At 46.0% G+C, this 25,581-nt stretch overlaps 1 protein-coding gene across 1 annotated transcript in view; it reads right to left on the reverse strand.

Annotated features, from left to right (window-relative positions):
- Nucleotides 1-25,581, reverse strand: part of ZNF618 (zinc finger protein 618) — a 182,620-nt gene that overhangs the window by 56,837 nt on the left and 100,202 nt on the right. Inside the window, exons 2-3 of the mRNA XM_049774133.1 lie at nt 15,152-15,195; nt 4,994-5,253 (exon numbers count right to left, since the gene is read on the reverse strand). Of these exons, the coding sequence (XP_049630090.1) occupies nt 4,994-5,253; nt 15,152-15,195 (304 nt within the window). The remainder of the gene's footprint in view (nt 1-4,993; nt 5,254-15,151; nt 15,196-25,581) is intronic.

Below are 25,581 nucleotides of genomic sequence, written 5' to 3' on the forward strand. Positions count from 1 at the left end.
GCCCATATCAGCTTCCCAGATTTTGCCCTAGAGATGGTGCTAAAAGGTGACACAGTCTCCTACAGCCCCAGCAAGCAGAGGCGAGTGTCACTGAGTTGTGGGATCCATGGTAGCTCTCTTCCATTCCACCTTAAAATGTTTGCACTGCCCTAAAATGAGGGTGTCAGGAGCCAGGAGATAATACAGGAGTAGGGTACAACCTGGCATGTAGCCCACTCTGGTTCGGCTCCTTACGTCACATACAATCCCAGTCACTACCACAAGGTGAAGCCCTCATGTGCATCCGGGGGGACCCTGGTTGATCCCAGGACAGGAGGACTGCAGAAAACCACACCTTTGAGCCTTCTCTCCTGCTAAACCCATAACCTGATTGAGCATCACCAGAGTAAATACCATGTCTCCTGAGCACTGTTTGAGAGGTCCCCACCCAAATAAAAAGAAATGAAGGGCTCTAGGAGTTTAGAGCACATGTAGCTCCATGCTATACCCATGGCAGACATCAATAACTGATTAAGTCACTCTCTGGAACCTTCACCACAAAGGATTACAATGGCTGGAAGCAATAACTGGGACCAACCCCAGTTGACCATCTGTTTACCATCTTAGATGAGATGATTTCAAAGGTTCCATTTTAACCACAATTTTCTTTCTTTCTTTTTTTTTTTTTTCAAGACTTTCCTCTTCTGCTGCTGAGTTCATGCCAGATTCTGGCTTCTAACCCTTGGCAGAAAAGATCCTGAAGGAGGACAGTGATGAGGTTATGCTGGAGGAACCATTATGGCAGCAAGTGGCAGGGTGTGCAGACTCTAAAATATTAGAGCCCCAAGGGGCACCATGATACTGTCATCCTGTTCCCTGTTTCACCAGGACTTGCAATGTCACATTTTCAGAAATGTCACATGATACTGGGAGATTATGAATTCCAGGAAGGCTGTCCTAGAAGTGGTTCCAGCAAGTGGAGATTATGCTATCTGATGTCCAGGTAAGAACTGAGTCCAGGTTTTCTTTATTATTGGTTTTTGAGTCACATCTGCTGGTGTTCAGGGCTTATTCTTGGGTTTGTACTCAGGCATCATTCTAAGGGAGGCTCAGGGAACCATATGTAATGCCAAAGATTGAACCAGAGTCAGCTACATGTAAGGCATGCATCTTAACCCTGGTACTATTTCTTCAATCCCAAACTCAAATCTTTGTTTTTGTTTTTGTTTTTGGGCCACACCCGGCGGTGCTCGGGGGTTACTCCTGGCTGTCTGCTCAGAAATAGCTCCTGGCTGGCACGGGGGACCATATGGGACACCGGGATTTGAACCAACCATCTTTGGTCCTAGATCGGCTGCTTGCAAGGCAAACGCTGCTGTGCTATCTCTCTGGGCCCCCAAACTCAAATCTTAAACATCAACTTTTCACTCTCCCATATTCCCACCTCCCCCCAGCCCTTCTCCCCTCCATCATATTGGCTAATTTCTTAGACATGGGTAAAGAGAAGAAATCACTACTCCTTCTCCTTGAAGAGATACTTGATACTATTAATACAAGTACAGATGCTAATAATAGCCCCTCCTTAACCAAGCAGAATGTTGCACACCTACATTATCCCACTGAATCCTCACATAACCCCATGGCTTTGCAACTGTGAGGATGGAGGCATAGACAGAGGCTGGCAGCTTGCCCTAGGTACAGCAGCTCAAGGCTTGGAACCTGCATCCACTTCCCATATGAGAAGACAAACTGGTTCTCCTCACACAACATTCTGCTCTTACAGAGCCATAGCCAACCCCATGAAGGAGCCAGGCCTCATAGATAAGCAGAGGACACCAAGGCCTTTGGTGATCCGGAACCCTGTGGAGGGCCAGCAGTTAAGCTGGAAACTAGCATGAATGTCTGAAAAACAGCCTGGAGGCCATGGGGCCCTTATAGCATGAGCATCTGATTGGGGAGCAGATGCCCACCAAGTTCCTGGCATGGCTGCTCAAGGTGTGTCTGTTCTGCTGGCTCCATTCAAGACTCACATTCAGCCCCCATCAGTGGCCCTCTCTTGGTAAAGCTACTGAGTCTTAAAACACTCATCCAAGGGAGCAAAAACTTATGCTACAAGAGTTAAGCAGCAAATGCACAGAGTAGTTCCTTAAGGAGCTACAGGGGGAGGTCACCTATTATCCCTTTTGCCCTCCCATTTTTCTTATAATGAACACTCTCCTCCATGCCATTCAGGCCCTTTAACAAATATGGGTCATCCCTCGGGTCATGTGAGAAGCTGGGAATGGCTATATGACTTGTTTGTTTGTTGTTTTTGTTTTGGGGCCACACCCAGCAGTGCTCAAGGATTACTCTCCTTGGCTCTGCACTCAGGGATTACTCCTGGTGGGTCTTGGGACCATATCGGATGCTGGACCTTGAACTTGGGTCAGCCACATGCAAGGTTTAAATGCCCTACCCACTGTACTATCTCTGTGGTCCCAACATTTTCTGATCAATGAGTGAGCACAAAACTGGTATCTCTCACTCTGGCTTCAGAAGGAAGGGAGGGAAGGAGGAAGGGACCTGCTCAAATTATGCTTTCCTTCTGACAACAACCCAAATGATAGCATGGCTGCTTTGGACTCGACACTGGAGCAGGGCAGAGCCCCCAACAAGGTCTGTGGGCTGATTAAGTCGTCATAAAATCTTTGAGTTTTGAGCTCCCAAGATCTATACTTTAAGGGACACAATGACATAACTTACCCACCTTAGGACAGAGAGAGCCCCAAGGCAAATAGTGCTGCCTAAAAGTAGGGCATAGGCAAGTTTGTTTAGAAGAGATTGGGGCCCTTATGGATCCCTTTTTTTCTCAACCAGATTATGGGGAATGACTCGAGTGAGGGGCATGGGAGAAAAGAAACTACTGCTGACCATAAGAAATCAAGGGAGATTTCTGAGAAGAATTGGCACTGACTTTGACCTTGAAGGAACAGTGGAATTTGAGTGTGTGGAAATAGGCAGAGGCAGTTTACAGAGAGGGACTCACACAAGCAAAGCACAGGTAATGGTGCAGGAGAGCAGACAGCACTGATAAAAAGAGAGCTGTAGGGTGTTTGCATTGCATGCAGCCAACCCAAGGCAGACTTAGGTTCCATTCCCTATAGAGGATTTGAATTGAATCCCATATAGGTCTCCAAGCCTGCCAGGAGCAATTTCTGAGTGCAGAACCAGGAGTAACCCATAAACATGGCGTGGCCCCAAAACAAAACAAAAATAAAAAACAAAGAAGGAAGCAGTAGTCAGAAAAACAGAAAAGGAGGCAGGAAGGCTCCGACGGTGAAAAAATTGGATTGTATGGCCTCGCCTTTAGACCCAACAGGGAACCCCATGTTTGTAAGTGAGGAAAACATGTTCAGGGATTTTTTTTTTCCTTTTTCTTTTTGGCCACAGCCTCTGATGGCCAGAGTGGAAAGTGGCTGAGGGCAAGGAGAAGCTAAGGTTACAGTGCCTAAAGGGGACCACATTCAGCAACGACCCAGAAGGAAAAGGAGCCAGAGACATGTGTAGAGACATTGCCAAGTCCTGAGGCTTAACTGGAGGGAGCAGACATAGGCACCTGGCACACACCTTGAGAGCAGGTGCAGGGGACCCAGGTGGCCCAAGAACATTAGCAGAACTGGAAAGACACCATGTTTCTAAGAACATCCAGAGAACAGAAAGACAGGAGGGCATCTGGGAAGAGAAAGCAGATCTGGGACCAGACAGGGTCAGGCTCAAGGCTGGCTGAGGGAACCTGGATTCCCTTCACAGGCCAGAGGTGGCCAAATGGGACCTGAGGAAGGACTTTGCCACACCCGACTATGTTGTCTGGCAGACCCCAAAAGTCAGCTTGGTCATAAAGCTGGAAGAGTGCCCTCCAAACATTTGCCCCTGGCCCCTGTCTTTTACTGAGCTCTGGCCAACCTAATCCCATCTCTCCATGAGTCATTCTCAATAGCCTCTGAAGAGTGGCCCTGAGGTTGTAGGTTCAGCATCTGAACAGGGACCCCAGCACTTGTCTTTCTGGATCAGCTCTGAAACCTCTGGAAGAATCTGAGGCTGTCACACCTGCCTCTGATTCATGCTGGGAATTTGAGGAGGTAGAAAATTTCTCAGAGATGGAGCAGAAAAAGGTGCGGGACCTTGCGGATCCCATCCTGTCACTTTCTTCTGGCCACAGCAGAAAACTGCCCAGAGCAGGTGGCCATCCAAACTGTGCTTTCCCTCTGACAACAACCCAAATCATGGCTGCTTTGGGCTTCCTTAGTAGCTGCCGTCTACCATTAGGCATCAGTAGCAGGGGATATGGCCAAGCTTGACACACCTGAGAATCCCCCCATGGTGTGAACTCTTCTTTGTCCCTGCAGAAAGTTCTATCAGTGGTCCTCAAACTATGGCCCGTGGGCCACATATTGCATTTGTATCTGTTTTTTTTCTTCATTGCAAAATAAGATATATGCAGTGTGCATAAGAATTCGTTCATAAGTTTTGTTTTTACTATAGACCCTCCAATGGTCTGAGGAACAGTGAACTGGCCCCCTGTTTAAAAAGTTTTTTTTTTTTTTTTTTTTGGTTTTTGGGCCACACCCGGTAACGCGCAGGGGTTACTCCTGGCTATGCGCTCAGAAGTCGCTCCTGGCTTGGGGGACCATATGGGACGCCGGGGGATCGAACCGCGGTCTGTCTCCTAGGCTAGCGCAGGTAAGGCAGGCACCTTACCTCCAGCGCCACCGCCCGGCCCCCCCTGTTTAAAAAGTTTGAGGACCCCTGTTAGATACTGAAGTCTTTAAGACTGAGGATTGTTTTGCCACAAGCAATGAAGACACTCAGTACTAGAACCTCAGATGAGCAAAGCAAATCCAAAGAAACTTGACCTATCCTTGTTGGGCAGAGGAGACTCCCAATGTCAGAGCCAGGGAAACACCCAAGGATTCCCCCCACATCCCCACAGTTCCTCTGATCCCACCTCACCTCGTATCCCCCCTTGGCCACTCACCCAGGGTCTGCTGGTTGCGCACACCCCCGATGACCACACAGATCTCGGCAGGCACGTCCCCGGTGCCATCCTTGCTCACAGCCTTATTCTCCTCCTTGGCCTCACCCTGCCAGATCACCTCCTGGATGTAGTCATCTGGCAGCTCCGTCTTCACCTTCACCTCTGTCATGGTCCCCTGCTCGGCACTCAGGGAGGCCTCAGTCACGGCGGGCTCCGGCCCCTCCACCTTGGTGCTCTTCTGGCTTCTCTTCAAGCGCTCCCTGGGGGAAAAAAAAAAAAAAGAATGTGCTTGAGGTGTGGGGGTGTCCAAGCCTCCCCAACCCTGCCTGAGAGTCTCACAGAAGCCTCACTTAGAAGTTCATATCACTCCCTGAGAGCTCCTTGGAAGAACTGGGATGACCAAGTTTAATAATCAACACTCCCTTCTATGTTGTAGGCAGGAAAGCTGGGGTGCACACAGGGGTGGGGCAGATGTGTGGCATGTAATATGTGTGAATCTTTGTGTGGACCAGGAGCATCTCTGGGGGTTACCCTAGATCAGAGCTTCTCAACTATTCTCTGTCATGTCCCCCTAGGAAGAAGAAAACATTTTTCGTGCCCCCCCACGCGACTGTAAATAGTATCTTTATTTAAAAAAAAACTTTAACCTGCAAAACAAAAATATATAAAATAATTTGAGCTGATTTTTTAATCAGAGGTGATGTCTGGATGAATGGCTGCAATGAGCACGTTTTGCAATGCATAGCTTTTCGAAGTAGGGTTTGAAGCAGGACACAGCAACTCTTAGCTCCAGACACATACAGAGACATAAACATGGGGCTTAGCTTGTTATGACAGTGTTTGCTGAGGTCAAACGTGCCCCCCCCTTTCTGGAGCCTTGCGCCCCCCTGAGGGGTATGCCCCACTATTTGAGAAATATTGCCCTAGATCTTGCAGACATGCTGGGCTGGATCTGCCTGACCCCAGCACCAGTAACTGAGCAGTCCCCACAACCTGGGACTTAGCACTAATCTGGGCCATGATGACTGGGAGTGACCCCTTAGCACTGCTTGTGGATATCCTCTCTCCCCAAAAGGGGGAAAATAAATAATTGAAGTAATGACAGATCCATAAGGCAGCCCTGGCTGTAGGAGGCCACGCTTCCTAACCTTTAATGCACAGAGGATTCTGAAGAAATGTAAGTTCTGGGCCAGAGGGTCTGGGTGTGCTCAGACTGTGGGGAGTAACCCCTGAGTGTCACCGGATGTGACCCAAAAACCAAAAAAAAAAAAAAAAAAAAAGTCTCCTGACATTGGGAATGGAAGGGCAGTGGCTTCTTGCCAAGAAGCCACTTTGTTCCTGGGTCGCCCCCCCCCCAGGTCTTCCCCCCAAAACCCCTGCCATAATTCCAAGATTGTGCTGGGCAACACAAAAGCTGGGAGATCAGACCAACTTCTCATGTCCACAGAAGGAAGAAGCCATGAAAGCAGCCCCCTCACCCATGGATGTGACACCCCCCACCCCCACCTCCACTTCACTCCTTTTAATGGGATGTCCTGGTTCTTCCAGCCCTGGGCCACAAGCCACTTCTCATCCCCCCCAGCGTCGCGCTTTCGATTTACAAGCCCAGATGCTGCTTTTCTCGGATGCTTTGCATTTAATTAGGTGGCCTAATAACAATTGCACGAGTACTTATATCACTTTGAATTAGGAGTGCGGCTCCTTCTAACTTCTTTAAATTTTTTTCATATATCATTTTTAAAATAGAGCTCATTATTTTAATTATATCCATTTAAATGTACAGTGAAGCCCTTGGATATTCTCAGCACGAATCATTAGGTATATTAGTGAAAAAGCCTTCGGAATCTATCTACATGCTGACACTCCATAATCTATTCTATTTGTGTCGCTGGAAAATAGATTTATATATAGATAACTACAAAATAGTTGCTCAAGATATGCTATGAATTTTATATTTAACCCAAGTCACACTTCAACATAAAATCCTGAAGTCAGACCCGAAAGGGATATGTCTCCCTAAGTAGCCAAGTGTCACTGTGGTCACTGGTGGTATTGCATGCTGAAACTTGGGGAGCAAAGTCAGAGCAAGTGGGGGTCTCCACCTCTGTCTGTCTTTTCTGAAAGTGCTATCCATTCTGGCGCTGGTTCTCAGAGATCTACAAGACATACAAGGTTCTCAAAGGCCTACAGGATCTAGAAGGTTCCATAACAGTATCCCAGGAGAATATGCTTGTCTAGAGAGGAGAACAAGATGAATAAAGGTAGTTTCTCCTGTGTGGACACATATGGCTTTTGTTTTCTTGGAGTAAATATAGAGGTAGGGGTGCATTATTATTAAATAAGAAAATACATATGTTTTATAACATACATATAACCTACATGTTATATAGAACATATATGTTATGGAACATCTGACTTATATCACTTGCCATATTTTTCGTACCATAAGATGCACTTTTTCCTCCAAAAGGTGCATCTTACGGAGCGAGTGCCGCCTGGAGCCGAAGCCTGAGTGTAGGAGAGGAAAGCATCTAAAACTTATGGTCAGGTACGTATTATAGAGTGAAAATGCTCTATATATGCATAGAGTAGAGGTGCTTAATAATATAGAATGCATGATTTATATATTATACAAAATTATAAAATGTATATCTGTTTTTATATTTGGGCTTCTTTTCTCCTATAGCAGAGTAAGTGGCAGCATTCCCATTTCTGCAATGAAAGTTATGCCTATGTTCTCATGCCCAGGACCCATGAAGACTGTGACTTTAATTGGAGAAGACTGCAATGCAACCACGTTGGGCATCCTGAGAAGAGATCCCCCACTGGACTGCCTGGGAGGGGGCCCTCTAAATCCCCTAGCAGTATCTTTGGAAGAGAGCTGGGAATTGTGACACACAGAAAGAGAATATTAAGGAGAAATTATCCCAGAATTTCCAGACTCTCCCCATGCCTGACCTCAGGAACCTCTGCTGTGGTAAGGTGCCTGGTTGGTGGTTGCACATCTCAGCAGGCCAGGGCACTGCTCCGTGGCACAGACCAAAAGAGAAGAAGCAGATCTTTTGTACACTGGGTAGACCAGTGTACAAGGGGTCAGCGTGCAAGCAAGAGTGCAAGCAGGCCAACCACAATGCTTGTAGAGGAGGCCAGTGTGCAAATGAGTAAGTGTATAAGACATTCAGTATGTGAGAGAATGTGCATGCAAGCCAGTGGGTAAACAAGCAGTATGAAAGCAATTGAGACTGTCAGTAAGAGTGCATGCAAGAGGCTGGAGCAGTGGTGCAGCAGTAAGACATTTGCTTGCACTCAACTAACCTAGGATGAACTGTGGTTCGATCCCCTGGCATCCCATATGGTTCCCCAAGCCAGGATCAATTTCTGAGCACATAGTCAGGAGTAACCCCTGAGCGTCACCAGGTATGGCCCAAAACGAAACAAAACAAAACAAAAGAGTGCAAGCAAGCAGCATGAAAACAAGCAACATGCAAGCATGCAGGCCAGCCAGTGTACAAGCTAGAGGCTTGCAAAAGGCCAATGTGCAAGCCATCCATTGTACCAACAGGCAAAGTGAAAGTAGTATCAAAGCAATCCAAAGTGTAAGCAAGAATGCAAGCAAGCAATTTGCAAGTGTGCAAGCAAGCCAGCGTGAAAGTGGAACAGGGTGCAGATACCCCACCACCTGACTCTTCAGCCCTATCTCAACCCCTCCCTCCATCTCGCGCCAGCTGTTCCAAAGACCTACTGCACATGCCTGAGCAGAACCAACACCTGCTTCCCTGGGGCTTACCCAGTGCTTGTGCAAGGAGTTAGACCTTCACATGAGCACTGTGTTGGATGGGGAACTGGAGCAAAGACAACATGTCTCTGGCCTTTTCAGGTTCAGTGAGGGGCTTTAGGAACACGTGGAAGATGAAAGGTATGTTCGAGATTACATATTTCAGAAATCACTCTTGGCCTGCTTGGGGAACCATATAAAATGCTGGGGATAGAACCCGGGTTGGTCATGTATAAGGCAAACTACCCTAACCACTGTGCTATCACTCTGGCCCCTAATCTTAAACTTATTTGGCATGCTCCATCTTTTCAGAAAAAAAAAATCACTCAGTGTCCATTCCCCTCCAAAAACTACCCTCTTTAAGTGAACTAACAGAAAACGTGTACCCCTTCCTCCCTGCCCTTTGTACCTGAAAGTATTACCACATCCCCAGACCACCCACCCCAGGAGGTCTGGGTCTCTGTTCACTCTTTTCCTCTTCCTCTCATTTCCAATCTCCATGCCAGCACCCCCTCAGAATGATCCGTGCTTCCACTCTGTCATGAGACAGTGATCTATTTTAATAAATAGTCAAGTCGAAAAGATTAGATTAATAGATTAAAACTATTAACCTATTAAACAACTCTTAACAGCCGAGAAATTCAAAATAACCTACAAAGCATAAATATGTCATTAGTCGGAGATAATTCCCAGGCACTTAATTCCTTTCAATGTATGGTGTCAGTCAGCCACAACGCTGGGTTACGGTGCAGCTCAGGCAAGATGAAACACAAAGATTTAGATAAGAAGAGTTCATTCCTGGTCAATTTAAACTAGAGTGGAGAAACGTGGGAGAACTGGGCAATGGTGCCAAAGTCACCAGTGCCAACAAGGTAGCAGGGCTGAGCTCTCTGGGTGATTTTGAGGACTTCCTTCCAGATGATCATGGAAGTAGAAAAGGGTAGAAGAATCTCTGGAACCCATCGCTGTGGACAGTGTGGTCAACATACAAGGCCTTATTCACCTTCCAAAGGCCTTGACCTGGGCATATCTTTTTTTTTGTTTGTTTGTTTTGCTTTTGGGTTGCACCCGACAGCGCTCAGGGATTACTCCTGGCTCTGTGATCAGAAATTGCTCCTGGCAGGCTCAGGGGATGCCTAGGATCAAACCCGCATCTGTCCTGGGTCAGGCACATGCAAGGCAAATGCCCTACCACTGTGCTATCACTCTGGCCCAAGCTGGGCATATCTTAGACCAGGGGTCCTCAAACTTTTTAAACAGGGGGCCAGTTAACTGTCTCTCAGACCATTGGAGGGTCTGACTCTAGTAAAAACAAAACTTATGAACGAATTCTTATGCACACTGCGTATATCTTATTTTGCAATGAAGAAACAAAACAGATACAAATACGATATGTGGCCCGCGGGCCATAGTTTGAGGACCAATGTGACTTAGACTGTGAGCAGCAGCAAGGGTATCCACAGCCCCGCCATATGCCACCTCCTCTTTGATGGGATGTCATAGAGAATTCTCACCCAGCTCAATACTCTTAACAGGAAGACAGAGAGGAAGAAGTTTCCAGTGGTACCCACGGGATAGGTGACACACCCCGGAAGAGTCAGGCCATGCCTAATTTCTTCATGCAGGAGCCAGAAACCAAGAATGAACAGACTCTGATGCCTCCATCATTATTTGGGGCCCAGTTTATGAAAAAGAGACTGTCCCTCTAAATTATGCTGCTCTCCAACTCCTCCAACTACTTTCTCCATGGAGTTAAAGGCAAAGAAGGCTCCCAACAGGATTATGTGTCCCCAACATCCTGCCCATGTTGATGATTGGTGCTCAGTGCTGTCTGGCTGCCATCTCTCCTATCTGTTCCTGACCATGACATCTGACCTCCTCCCTTCCCTGTCCTGAGCCCTTCTGACAGCAGACCAGGGGGATAATGCATAGCCAGCTCTGCTCACAGGAATGAGAGGGTGATGTTGCCCTGATTCATCCCTTCCCTCAGACACACACAAGATACAAATGGCTCTCACGGGGAGCATGAGTACTGGGGAGCATGGCCTGATATCAACATTTAGCACCTTCTCGAACCTCCCTTTCCTCGTATTGCTTCTGAGACTCAAGCTATAGAAATAGTACAGGGGTTAGGGCACTTGTCATGTGCATGGCAAATTCTGACTCAATCTCTGGCACAGAGTGAGTTTCTTCAGTATCTCCAGGAGTGATCCCTGAACACAGAGACAGGAACAAACTTCTGAGTACATTTGGGTGTGACCTGATTACCCAAAAAGCAAAAGCGGGACTAGAGTGACTGTACAGTGGGTAGGATATCTGCCTTGCATTTAGCTGGCCTGGCACCCTATATGGTCCCCCAAAACTGCCAGGAGTGATCCCTGAGCACAGAGCAAGGAGCACATCTTGAGCACAGCTGGGTATGTCTCAAAAACCAAAAAGAAAATGATTAAAGCACAGCATGGGGTAGAAGGAGCAATACATGTTCAGCTTCTCCCACACCTGTACCGACCCAGGACTCTCTGGACAAACACGAGAAAAGTTTAAACTATGAAAATGACAAGCTCCTACGTCACAGGTAGAGTATGCGCCAAGAGACACAGGAGAACGTTTTTCTGCTATACCATAAGATCAAATGAAAAGAAACATCAGTCACGCATCGTGTGGCTGTGATGGGGGGGGGGGGGAGATCAGGCCACTCCTCTACTCCAAGGTCCCCTTCCTCATCCTAAACAGGTAAAGGTCAGAGATGAAAATTAACCTCCAACATCCTACTCTGCCACAATGGTCTCCAGCTGGTAACCCCACCACTGCCCAGGAATACACAAGCTCCCCGGGCCTTTGCATTTGCCTGGATGAACTATAAACATAATACACACACACACACACACACACACACAAACACACAAACACACACACACACACACACTACTATTTACTGCTCATCCATGCCCAGAAACATCAGTTTCTGCTCTTAACAGTCAGGGACGTCTGGCTGCTTTGCAATGGTATGTTTCTAACATCAACATCAGGCTCAGCACTTAGAAGATACCCAGTAAGGGTGTGGGGTTGAAGTGGAAGAGTGAATGAGTGAATGAGTCTTATCCCCAGTTCCATCTTTCTGTTTGACATCTAGACCACGGATTAGCAACAATGAACAAAACAAGGCCCTTAATTTGTTTGTTTGTTTGTTTATTTTTGGTTTTTGGGTCACACCAGCAGCATTTAGGAGTTACTCCTGTCTTTCCGCTCAGAAATCGCTCCTGGCAGGCTCAAGGGACCCTATGGGATGCCGGGATTCAAATCACCAACCCTCTGCATGCAAGGCAAATGCCTTACCTCCATGCTATCTCTCTGATCCCGGCCCCTTCTGGTCACATCTGGTGGTATTCAAAGATCACTTCTGGTTCTGCACTCAGGAATTACTTCCGGCAGGCTTAGGAGACCGTGTTGGATTGTGTAGATGGAACTTTGGCTGTGTACAAGGCAAACACGCTACCCACTGTACTATTTATCTGGCCCGGCTTTTAACTTTCTATCCCTTGTCTCCTTCTCTCTCAAATGAGAAGCTTGGATCCTTATTATTACATCTTCCGGTTCTGAAAACTACTAAAGAGGCCGGAGTGATGGTGCAGCGGTAGGGAGTTTGCCTTGCATGCGGCTGATCCAGGGCAGATGCAGATTCAGTCCCTGGTGTCCCATATGGTCCCCCAAGCCAGGAGCGAATTTCTGAGTGCATAACCAGGAGTAACCCCTGAATGTTACCGGGTGTGCCCCCCAAATAAACTTTATTGTTACAAGTGTCCACTGCCACCCTTCCTTGATTATAAAAATGTATTTCCTCAAGACTTTTCCTAGTTGAGGTCCCAGAGTGCCCTCCCCCCTTAGATTGAAAGGTTCCGTGATTAGAAACCTGCACGTCACAGCAGCTTAACCTCGAGTACTGGGATCACTGGTCTTATAAAAAGGGCCCAGTTTAGGTTACAGGGAAGTAAACCAAACCACATTTGGTGGTTTCTTAAAAATCAAAATACCACCTTTCCTTGTCCCCCTCAATTTAACACTAATTCCTCAGCAGCCCACGCTGTTGCTTTTGGGGGTTAGCCAGAGGGCCTTAGGGGGAAGTAACAAAATGAGGTTTTCCAAGTCCAAGGGAAAGCTCTGCTATGAAGCAGAACCATGGGAAATCACTGAGTGTTCTCGGGTCCCATTGGAAAGGAGCCCCATGGCAGGAGGTCAAAAGTTTTGAAGGTCACCATTGATCAGGGAAACCTAGCCACGGTCAGATTTTACAGATCCTGAGCCTTGGTATGAAATGGCCATTCAAGTCTCAGTGGTACCGAGTACTTCAAGAGTCTTGGAGTCTACTTGGCCATAGGAGTCCAAGGCCATGGTCAGGTGCCCCTGAAGTGACTGACAGGGCTGATACACATACTCTGGAGGTGTGATGTGACCTCCTGTCGATGACTGGACACTAGGGTCACTGTATCTTAATGACAAGTGGCTTTTTCCCTGGAAAAGCTCAACTTTTTTTTTTTTTTTTTTTTGGTTTTTTGAGCCACACCTGGCAGTGCTCAGGGGTTACTCCTGGCTATCTGCTCAGAAATAGCTCCTGGCAGGCACGGGGGACCATATGGGACACCGGGATTCGAACCAACCACATTTGGTCCTGGATCAGCTGCTTGCAAGGCAAACACCGCTGTACTATCTCTCCGGGCCCGAAAAGCTCAACTTTTATCACAGATTCAATACAAACTTGCAGACAAGCTACTTGAGTTCCCCTCTTAGGGATAACCTCCCACCTGTGGTCTGACCCTCTAACTTCTGTGACCCAATCTCTTCAGAATTGTGACTCAATTCTCTCACAGAGAAGTCAGAGGGCATGAAGCTTGAACGTCATAGAAACAGCTCCAAGCAAACCTGGTAGCTCTGCTGATCACCTTTCCACAGGCCGTCTGAGTCCTAAAAGTATCCTGTACCCTTCATTCCTCAACTGAAAATTTGGATTTAAAAGATAAATTCCTTCTAGGGCCTCAGAGATAGCTCATAGGGCTAATGCATGTCATATATATATATATATATATATATATATATATATATATATATAAATATATCAATAGTCAGGGCTTGGTCCCTGTATGCATGATATTCCCAGCACCAAAATGAAAGTGAGCCCTTAACAGAGTCTCTGTGCTTCCCCCTACTCCCCAAAATAGAGTATTTACTCCATTGGATGATTATAAAGATTTTTGTCAATTAAATCTTCAGTTTAGGGGCCGGAGAGATAGCATGGAGGTAGAGTGTTTGCCTTGCATGCAGAAGGATGGTAGTTCGAATCCTGGCATCCCATATGGTCCCTGAGGCTGCCAGGAGCGATTTCTGAACATAGAGCCAGGAGTAACCCCTGAGCACTGCTGGTGTGACCCAAAAACAAAACAAAACAAAACAAAACAAAATCTTCAGCTTAAATTTTAGCACAGAGCTGGAGTGATATAGTGATACAGTACAGTGGGTAGATAATCTGCCTTTCCAGTAGCTTGCTAGGTTCAATGCCTGGCATCCCATCTGGGCCCCCGATCACACACAATCCCTTACACAATATGATCACAGAGCTAGAAGTTATTCCTGAGCATCATTGGGTTTGATCTAAACACACACACACACACACACACACACACACACACAATCCCTTACACAATATGCTTTGATTCTGACTTGTAAGTGTTATGGAAATGGTACTCTATGCTTTGTGAGGTATACATGACCCTTGGTTTCTAGGTGGCTCTTACTGGTGGGAAGTCAGGGCCCATGGTCATGACATAAACTCCATTACTGAGTCAAGGCATGATTTAGAAGAGTGAGTGACAGCAAATAGGTGACAAAGTAACCCCCCACTACTCCAGACGAGGCATCACTAATCGATCTTGGCATTCCTCTCTTTGGATGGCAACTGGACCTGATAAGACTCAACTCAGAGCTCCCAGTGGCCCCAATAATGGCCATTTAGTGCCTTGGGCCTGCTCTAGCAGATGAAAAAGCTACTATTCTATGCCTGTCCTAAGCTGTCATAGGCCTCCATATCATGGGCCTACATCAGACTATCCCTGCCAAGGCAGTACGGACAGGGACAGGGATAAGACTGTACCACTGAGTTTGCAGTGTGTCAGTCAGGTGTGCTGCCCACCCAGAACTTTCCATCTAGTCCTAACTTCTCAGAATCCAGTTCAGAATTGAATTAATTCTCTTTGGGTTCTCCCACAGAAAAAGCCAACAAACCCAAGAGTGCCACCCACACCCTCCAACAGGCCAGAAAGGACAAGCACTTGCCAGCAGAGGGAGCTGGCCTGGACCCTTGATCCTAGCTGAAGATAGTAGGGGATGGGTACCTGCTCGCAGTGCTTTTCCTTCCAGCTGTACTGGCTCCGTCAGCCTGTAAAAGAAACCAAAATGCCTCCATCAGCCAAGTAGGGAGACAGGACTGCACATTGCTAACCCCCCTGGCACCCCCTCCCCCAGGTTCTACAGCTGCCTAGAGGCAGAGGGAGGCACAGCACCCCTCTCAACCCCTGCAGGCCAGCCCCAGCAGTAAGTGGGAGTCAGGGGCACACTCCCTCCCATCAACCTGACCTTGAAATGCAGCTGAGACCCAGTGCCAGCACAGACCCAGTAATCAGAGCCAGGGGCCTCAGCATAAGTAAGGAATTGGCATAATCTGAGATTGAATTGCACCATTTTTATTTTCAGCTGGGATTTCCAATAAAACAGTAGCTGCAGTTTCATTCCTACCAACCAGACGTGGGGAAATCTTGTTAGGTTAAAATATTCTGTCCTCCAACCCAGAGAGCAAGAGAAACAGGGGGGAGACTTGAATACGTCAATTGTTAATGTCTTTTATCCGGTGAGGGGTTGCGGTAGATATGGTTGACCCAATGAAAATTTTAAAACCTCTAAAATTCTGGTTCAAGCAGAAGGAAGAGCCTCAACCTCTTATGAGGAAAGGGACATGTCCCCCAGGGTCCTGATTCCCAGGTCATTGCTGAGAGGACCTCTCTGCAGAGGTTGTATGAAGAAAGGGGACGCTGCCTGGCCCCACTTCCCCCCACTGTCACCACCCGTGGAAAATGCCTTCCCTCCCTTTGTCATAACATTTACAATAACAGGAATCAGAGCGAGAATAGTGTCGATTCCCAACTGTGGCATACATGCGTTTCCAAATTCAGAACGCTGCCAGTCTTAGAAAGGTAATGCAAGCATAAGGGGGAGCTATATTTGGAAACCTCCAGGGCTGGGCCCCAAGCTCTCTGTAACTCTATGAAGTTTATGGGGCCAGCTTCCCCCCCCCTCCATGCGGGAGGAAGAAGCAGATCAGGGCATTTTTTTCTGTCAGGAGTTCTGCCAGTTCTGTCATCCAGGAATCCTCTGGTTTTTGAGCTTTTCCAATATTTTTTTATTTTATTTTATTTTTTTTAATATCTTTATTTAAAGGGCAGGAGCGATGGCGCTGAGGTAGGGCGTTTGCCTTGCATGGGGCTGACCTAGGATGGACTGCAGTTTGATCCTCCAGTGTCTCATCTGGCCCCCCAAGCCAGGAGTGATTTCTGAGTGCATAGCCAGGAGTAACCCCTGAGTGTCACCGGGTGTAGCCCTACCCCCCCCCAAATCTTTATTTAAGCACCATGATTACAAACATGTTTGTGGTTGGGTTTTAGTTATAAAAAAGAACACCCCCCTTCACCAGTACAACCTTCCCACCATCAATGTTCCCCAACTCCCTCCTCCCCCCAGCCCTTGCCTGTATTCTAGACAAGCATTCTATTTCTCTCACTCACTACCATTGTCATGATAGTTGTTAGTGTAGTTATTTCTCTAACTGAACTCACCACTCTTGGTGGCAAGCTTCATATCATGGGATGACTGTGGTCCAAAGAAGCAATTAAGGCAGTCTTTCCCCCCAAATGGCCAGTACCAACTCTAGGGGAGGCAATGAAATAGATGGGGGTTAGTAGATGCAGGTATAATTGGGGGACGTTGAATATTTTTTCTTCTTTTTTCTTTATTTTATTTTTGGCTGGGAGGGGTTACAGTTTGAAGTGTTCATGGCCTACTCCAGTCTCTGCTCAAAAGTGACCCCTTAAGGCCAGACAGAGGCCCCAGACTTCTTGGCTTATTTCACTTACAAAATAAAACAAAACAAAACACAAAATAAAAGTTACCCTGAACTGGAAAAATAGTACAGGGATTAAGGCACTTGCACACAGTTGATCCTGTTTAGATCCCCAGTATCCACCTATGATTCCCCCAAGCCTGCCAGGAGTGATCCCTGAGTACAGAACCAGAAGTATGTCCTGAGTACAATAGGATTTTCCCATCCAACACTACCCCCCAAAAACGTATGTTAAGATAGATTGATTTCATTGAAAACAGAAAGACACATAAAAATAACCTGTTTTCTTACAGGTTTATTTGCCTAATTCGTCCCACTATAAATTATTATCAACAGTCACTTATGCCAATCTATTTTGTTTAAAAGAACGTTTCCTTGCTCAAGGTAGGAAGGAAGAAGAAGAGAAAGGAAAGTAATAGGGGAATGGGACAGGACCTCCATTCTATTGGTGATGTGGAAGTTATAAATCTAAACCACAGACTCAACAATACTAAAAACACCAGATCCAAAGATGTAGTCACCAAACTTTGTAATGTGCCTGTCATGGTGGGGAAGATGATGGACTACGGAAGCACTGGTAATAGAAAATGACACTGGTGTTGAAATATAAAACTCAACTATCAAAAACTTTGTACATCATGTTTTACTAAGGAAATAATTGAAAAAGTATGGCTTTCTAAATATAAAAATAATCTAGAATTTTCTTTTCATTTATATAAACATCCAAATATCACATTTATGGTCAGAATTAAAATGCCAGCATCTTAACCAACCCCAGTACTCTCTCTCTGGCCCTGAGTAACTTGGGTTTCTTTTATTTCTGAAAAGAGTTCAGTAAGTCAAGAAGTCTGTGAACCTCTAACCAACAGCAAAACCACTGAAATTCTCAATTACCATCTCTCAGGAGCTGTCTCAGGAAAAAACCTGAGGACGGTCATATTGTCAATAAATAAAAAAGGAAGAAATTGTGCCCCAATAGGGCCTGATCTCAGCTTTTCAGAGCAGCACCCAGTTGCACAGGGTCAGTCAGTCATGTAGAGCTAATGTGACAGGTTTTCCACATACCCTCTGCCTCACAGCCAGTCCTCAAACTGGGCATCTATGATATACCAGACTCTTTCTGCAACCCTGCAAACTGCCCAGCAGGCACCAGTAAATGGACATTCAATGTCTCTCATGTCATCTTCTCAACTGGTGTCTCCAGACACACGCTATCTCCATTTTGTGGGTGAGACAGAGGGGCAGATGATTGACCTTGCTTACCCCAAATCTCACAGTGAAAAATTCCAAGCTAGTCTCTCTCAAGCCAAAGATCCTCAGTGTTAGAATATTTAACCTATTACCAATATCCAAAAGTACCCATCAGGGAAAAGAGTGGTCTGCCAGTCCTCCTTGATTACTAGAATCAAATGGGAAGGTTAAGGATAGATGAAGAAGTTGAAACATGAGGCCTCGGAGGGCAGACTAATGGGAATATTTTGGAGGTGGAGTGTTTCAGTGGAAGAAACCAGGAAACAGAAAGTCATTGGTGGATCATTTCTCTGGGAGCAAATAACAGAACCCATCACAGCCCATGTTCCTCCAATCCTGTGCACAAAGCGAGCGGGATGAAGTTGTTTGAACATTCACACAGCTAAGCCACAGAAATAATATGAGAGAGAGAGAGAATTCTTCCCCTGAGAATGAAGAAATCATTGCAAAATCCCAAACCATCGCTTGCTTTTCAGACTTGACTCTGGGCATTTGTTACCAACACTTGGTGCATATTTTAGATTTCATCTTTTTCATCCTTTTCTTTCCCCATTCCACCTGAGGCTGGCCAGCACCAGTGCAGTGAACATAGGACTTCTCTGTAGGAAAAAAAACAGTCCTCTGAAAGTAAATAATGGTATTTGGGGGAGGCACACCTCATCCTCTTCACTTGTTTCCCTTTTAGAAGATTCATGAGCTGGGCGTTTCGTATCACTGTTAGTAATACTCAGTTTGTTTTCCACCAATGCAAGTGTAATAAAAGTATTCTAACGGTTGACCAAGCAAGGCCTATTGCAAAGACCCTGATGGCAGTGCTGGGGAATCCGAATCACTGAAGAGAAGAGAGAAATGTTCTTTGATGGGTAGACCTGGGTAACTGATATACCTTGGGTATCTGCTGGGCACTAAGCTCCAGTGAGATGTCCAAAGTTGTGTGTGTAATATTACTGTACATATTGATCAAATGCAGAGCCCAGCTGGATCCAGTGTGACCAGAAGAGACAGTGCTCAGACAGTGCTTACTCACCCAGTCAGGCTGAAATCCATGGTGCTAAGGATGCTTACTCTCTGTGGTAGATACTAGCAGCATGCCAGGCTGGCTTTAACTACTATATTCTCCCCCATTAATGTGGAAGTTCATGGGACAGCTGGTCTGAAGTCTTGATTTCAGGTCCTAGGGCTGCCATTTTGAATTGGGTTTTTTTTTGGAGGGTTGCACACCTGACAGTGCTCAGGTGACTATATGGGAAATCAGGGATCAAACCCAGGGCAGGCAATGCAAAGCCTCAGTTTCATCATCTGCATTTTGATCAAATGGGACTCCTTGGGTCTACTCTTGGTACTGGCATATATGACTTTTGTAAAGTCACATATTTAGAGGCCCATGAGACAGTAGTGTGGACAGGGCATCTGTCATGCATACAGTCAACTCTGGTCTGATTCTTGGTACCACATGGCATCATGGGCACCACCATCAGGAATGATCCCTTAAGCACAGAACCAGAAGTAAGTCCTGAGTACCACTGGGTTTGCCCCCAGACTCCAAAAAAAAAAAAAAAAAAAAAGTAACTTAGTCTGAATATCACTAAAGGGATAAGAGTGAAGATAAATAGATCTAAAGGTCACACTATTCATTTGGGTCCAGGAAACTGAGGCCCAGAGCTATGGAGAGACCTATGGAAGGTGACATGGCAGATGAAGGAGCTGGGATTATCCAGAAGACTGTGACCCCTATACTCTGTGTGACACTGAATACGGTGATGGAGGTCAAGACTCAGACCAAGGCAGTATGTGGAACTCTTGGAAGAAAAGTAGTGGAGACAGACACTCCTGGTGCTGGTAAGTCACAAACTCTTTGTGGGTGCTGTTTCCAATTGCAACTCTGTCTGGGTTGGGGCTAGAGAATGAACCTCGGAACAGTTCTTTCCAGGGATTCAAGAGTCTCAGTCAAAATGGGGATAGGAGAGACAAGAATTCAGTTAGATCATGTGCCCCCCTTCCATCTGTCCCTCTACAGAACTGGCACAACTGTACCCAAATCCCTCCATGGCAAACAAAAGATGGTAAAGAATTGCAGCCCCATAAAAACCTTTCCTTCCCACTGTTATGTGAGTGGGGGCCAATTCCTTCAGATCCCCAGAACAGTGCCTGTTCTTCGTTCCCCAGTCATGCCTAATACCCCAGTTTCTCCCAAGGATCTTGCACGGCTATTTTTGGTCTCATTCAGCCCTCTTCTCCCCCTCCCACGTGAATGTTAAGTTGTACTTTTCCATTCTCTTATTAAGGATTTTCTTGGAAAGAAAATATTATTCCAAACCCAGAAATTTTATTTCTAAATTTGTGCAAATGTAAGTTGTAAGACATTAGCTGCATTTCACATTTTGTGCAAATGGCAGAAACAGGCAATTCGTGTGCTAGGGGATGGGGGCTGGCCAACGATTTCGATAAAATAAACCCTTTTTTAATTTAAATGCTAATGCACTGAATTAAAATTTAATAACTGAGGAAATTGAAAAGCCGAGCAGGAATATTGGAAATAAATCCAAGCAGAAACAGCTGAAATTAAAAATTCTAGAGAGTGGGAGGATGGCAGCTAAGCTGTCTTATATGATTACATTTTTTTTTTTTTTTTCAGAATGAAGCAAAAAAAAAAAAATCCTATCTCTCGCTGGCTCTAGGGCAGTAAATCCACAGTGCTGTGATTTATTGCTCAATTTTCCTGAGGGAAAAAGGCTTTCTTTCATGCTGAAATATTTCATAAATTTCAAGCCAGCATAAATTCTTAATTTAAAAGTTATGGAGGTCACATTTAGTGCACTGGTGCCGTTCCAAAATCTTAAAGGAATAGCAGCCACCAGAAAAAAAGAAAAAGGAAAAGAAAAGAAAAAGAAAAAAAAAAAAAGAGGGGCAGAATTTGCTTTTTCTTTTTTTCATTTTAGTTTTAATTTGTAAGTTGAAATTTTATTATGAAAGATTCCTCCTGGATGGAACCCAAGTATGTGGAGAACTGGTGTGTGTTTGGAAATCTGCAGCAAGAGATGAAGAGATAAAGATTTAATTCAATTATAAAAAGGCTTTTTTTTTTTTTTTTTTTTAAGCCACTTGAGGAATTTCTGGTAAAAATTTCCTCCCTTCATTGCCCGGGAAGGTTGGGGGTTGGGGGAGGGTGGCCAATGTAATTGCTTCTCTTAGATCTCCAATCTATTGTGCACACTGATATATTCATTTGTTATACAGCTGTTCAGCGGCGGAAAGAATGCTGGGGCGCCCATAATTCTAAGCAAATCAATCAAAAATTAATGATTTGTCATGCTTGCACCATGGAGAAAAACAGCTCGTCGGGTCCTGGCTGCCTGATCTCGAAGAATGAAATACCTTTCTGTGATAAGAAAGCCACAGGCTCAGGAAGCTGAGGTGCCACCGCGAACATGGGGGAGGCAGAGGGGCTCCCCACTTTGCACTAGAGGGCACATCTCCAAGATGGCGCCTCGTTGGTCAAGCCCAAGCCCAGCAGCTCGTTTCCCTGGTGGTTTAATTAGAAGGCTGCCTTTTCCCTCCCCCACTGCAACTCAACAATTGCTTCTTACTCTCTGGAGACTTCCAGGACTCCTCCTCCCTCCCCTCACTAGATTTGATTTGTCCCTGTTCATTGTTCTCCCTCTGCAAACACATCACCAACAATCACACATTCACCAACTCGGTAGCATAAGGACCATAAGCCCCAGAATCCCCAACTCTCCCTCAAACTGAATGCTCCTTTTGGGCAAATAACACCCCCCTTTACCCCTGGCACCTACTAAGTCTCTATGCACCTTGCTCAAGGACTGGCACAGGGCAAATAAGTCAGCCAATATGGTTGCTCCTTCTGACTTCTCAGGAAAAAGGAATAATGAGTTGGCACCAATGAAAGGTGAACTCTGTTAGCAGTGAGAGCACCATCCAACAATCCATCATAAATAATCATTCCTTCAGTCATTCGACAGATTATTTCTTAAAAGCCTACTATGTGACAAGCACTGTGGGTGGGACAACCTCAGTGTGTGTGTGTGGGGGGGGGGGGGGAGATTCCAAGTCTCCAAAGTTGAGTGTTTCTAGGTTTCTCTCCAACTTTAGAAAAGAGAGATGTGATCCAAGAGGAAGGGTTGTGTTCTGCAGGCTGAGATGTCTTCTAATTTTTAAACTCTCTGTGTCAAAGCAAAATGATCATTATACTCACACACATGCATATAACTCCATAATATATGTTTTCTACACATGGATGCATGTTAGCTTGAACATAAGAATTTTGTTTTAAATGATCAACTGGTACAGGAAGATGCTGAGCTCAGCAGATGGAAGCTAAGGTGCTTGGCAAGCCTTCAGGAGGCAGCAAAGCTTCAAAAAGCACATTCTAGAGCCTGTGGGCCTATGTATGATGACAGGAAACAAGTGGGTCTCAAACACTCAAGGCTCATGAACTTATCCTGCCTTTCCAACACCCAGTAGATATATCCAAGCCCACAGTTAGATCTGAAGGCAGAGACTTAATAAGAAGCTAGTCATTTGCTCTGTGAACAAGCTTTCTCTAGAGCTTTCTATGCAACAGACATTGTTCTAGGGAGCGGTCATTGAGATAGGGGATAATAGGAACATGGGTGCAATACAGGAATCAATAATGACTGTTCAATAAGTAACAAGAGTAGTGCCTTAAGAAGAGAGCTGAAGAGGTGAGGGAGTTGGCTGGGTGATATCTGAGGAGAGGCAGGAGAACTGTGTGCAGGATAGTGCAGAATCAAACCTCAGATCAGAGGAACCAGGAGGTGGGTTCCTACAGGGCACTGTAAGCCAACAGAAGGCTGTGCCCTTTGGCACCAGAGCCACACCTAACAGTGCAGAGGGAATAGGCACTCCTGACTCTGTGCTTGGGGGTTGTTCCCAATGGTACCTGACATAAGTCATGACCCAGGGGTCAAACTCTGGCTGGTCTCCTGCAAGGCAGATATGGTAAGCCCTGTACTCTCTCTCCTGCCCTGAACTTGGCTCTCAAAGCCCTGTGTCTGCTCTCAGGGCTGAAATGGAGAAATGAATGGGCACTGTGGAACAAAGCTCTGGGTTAAAAGGAAGGGAACAGGGAAAGGGGGTGCCTATTTACCAGTAGGTATTGAACGCAGTCACGCTGAGTACCACCAGTGGGTCACATTTAAATATAGTTAGTTCATGAACACAAGTTGCTATGCTGGCTTGTTGAGTTCAGAATCAACTTGTGGTTTGAATGGGAAGTCTTGAAGTATGGATACTCAGATATGCAATCATATATGGTTGGTTCCTCAGCCATTCACCTAATATTACATAGGAAATGTCTCCTTCTATGTGCCAGGAACCAAGGATATGAGTAAGAAACAAGAGGAACAATGACAATAAAGCAGAGTGGGAGGAATTCATTACTTCACATTATCCATGTCTGCTTAGTGCCTGGTTCCATGCTTTGAAACAGCTCTGAAGTCAGGAGCCTGTGGGGCCACGACCCTGAAGAAAGGATGTTGAAACAGAATACAAATAGCTCCAAGGTAGTGAGCAAACCCTAGATATAAGTTGGATGATTGTTAGTTCATACCCCGATTTTACCCAAAATAAAGGCATTCCCCCAATTTCCTCTTTCTTTTCACCAAGTCCCTTTGATTTGTAAAACTTCACCTAAATCTTACTCAATCTTTCCCCTCCTGGTTGGTTAATAGATTTCGGTTTGTTTTGGTGCATGAAGAGAGACCACAAGGCAAGAAACCATCCCAACTCCATGATGCTCTCCTGACTGGCTTGGTTAATTAATTTGCATGCAATCCTGCTTCAAACCTGTTCACCTGGGCTTGGAACTAAAGTGCCTGGGGTGATTTCACAATTGGCACCCAAACAGGGACACAGGGACCCAAAAAGACCCCAACAATAGTGAGTGACCTGACCCTCTGGAAGATTATCACCATGACACCCTCCTTGTGCTGGACTGAATGTGCTATGCCTTTCACTGGAATATCGGTGCAAATGGCCCCCCCTCTGAATGGCTTCAGATTCCTTTGGTCCATCTATCTGCATCTCTTGTTCTCAACTGTACATGCTAGGCTCCCTAGAGATTTTTCCATGTCCCAAGAAAGGAAGGGTGCCTTCTCAGTGGTGACGAATTCGCCATCTAAAGACTGATGCCCATCACCTTTCTTCTACCAAAGGTGCTTTGTGAGAGGACCTTGGTCCCCAACCTGCTGCAGTTTATTGAGATCACTAATGGGGAACCAACAGCAGGGAGATGAGCAGCAGCTCATGGTGCCAGCAGGGTTGGATTCCCCACTCTCCCAGATTCCAGACTAGGCTTTTCCATACAAGGTGACCTCAGCAGCCTACCAGAGAAAGTAGAGAAGAAGAATCCAAACCTAGCCAAAGTCCAAATGAGGAGAAGCTGCCTTCAAAACCTCCCACATCTCCCAAATATTAACTCTCTTCTAGGTTAATCTCTTGACCCTATTTGCACTGGTCACTATATTGCTGATTAAATTGTATGTGCTACCTGTATAGATCTTAATAGCTTTCACAAGTGGTAGTATGTGGGAAGCTAATACAAGCCCAGTGCCAGGAGCAAGAATGCAGAACCCTTTGGCCCACCTGGGCCCCTACCCCCTGGAAGCCTGCAACCTTCTCTGAGGAGCCTCACATCTCAGCTTCAGGCCCAAATGGCATACTAGTATCCTATATAAAGTTCTTAACTGGCTCTGGGAGAGAGTCCCAGCCTGTATGCCAGCTTGGCAGTGTCCAGTTCCAGGGAGAAAGGAACCAGGGTTTGATTTTCCCCTCTTATCTTGTTGTGGGGTTACACTGGTCTGGGGAATAGAAACACACAGGCCTCCCCTGTTCCAGTCCAGGCATTAAGCGAGGTGCTCCAGAGACCCTTCATCAATGGATCCACAGTCCAACAACAATGGAAACCCATGGGCAATCACAGTGGTTTTCTCTTTCATGACAAAACTCTTCTCAGCCCCAAAGTCTTGAGTAGATCAAGTGTGGAGAAAATGACCAGGAGGCCCAAAGTCCAGGAGTTAGGATGTTTGCCTTGCATATAAACAATCCTGGTTTCATCCCCAGCATTCCGTATCATTCTGTAAGCTCCACCAAGTAAAATTCTTGAGTAAAAAGCCAGGAGTAACCTCTGAGCATCACTGGGTGTGGCCCAAACCCAAAAAAGAAAAATAAGTAAAAGTAAATGATAAGAGCTTCATGGAGGTCGACCTGTGGATTTTCCAGGAGTGAGAAGGTGGCAGGACCTGTGCACTGCCATGAACCTCCTTCTCCTTTTCATCTTCCTCCTCCACCTCCTCCTTATTGTCTTTGACATCAGCAGCAGCAATGGCAGTGCCCCTACAAGTCTTGCCAAAGGATAGG

Source organism: Suncus etruscus, chromosome 5 (genome assembly GCF_024139225.1).
Source record: "Suncus etruscus isolate mSunEtr1 chromosome 5, mSunEtr1.pri.cur, whole genome shotgun sequence".
Lineage (NCBI taxonomy): Eukaryota > Metazoa > Chordata > Mammalia > Eulipotyphla > Soricidae > Suncus > Suncus etruscus.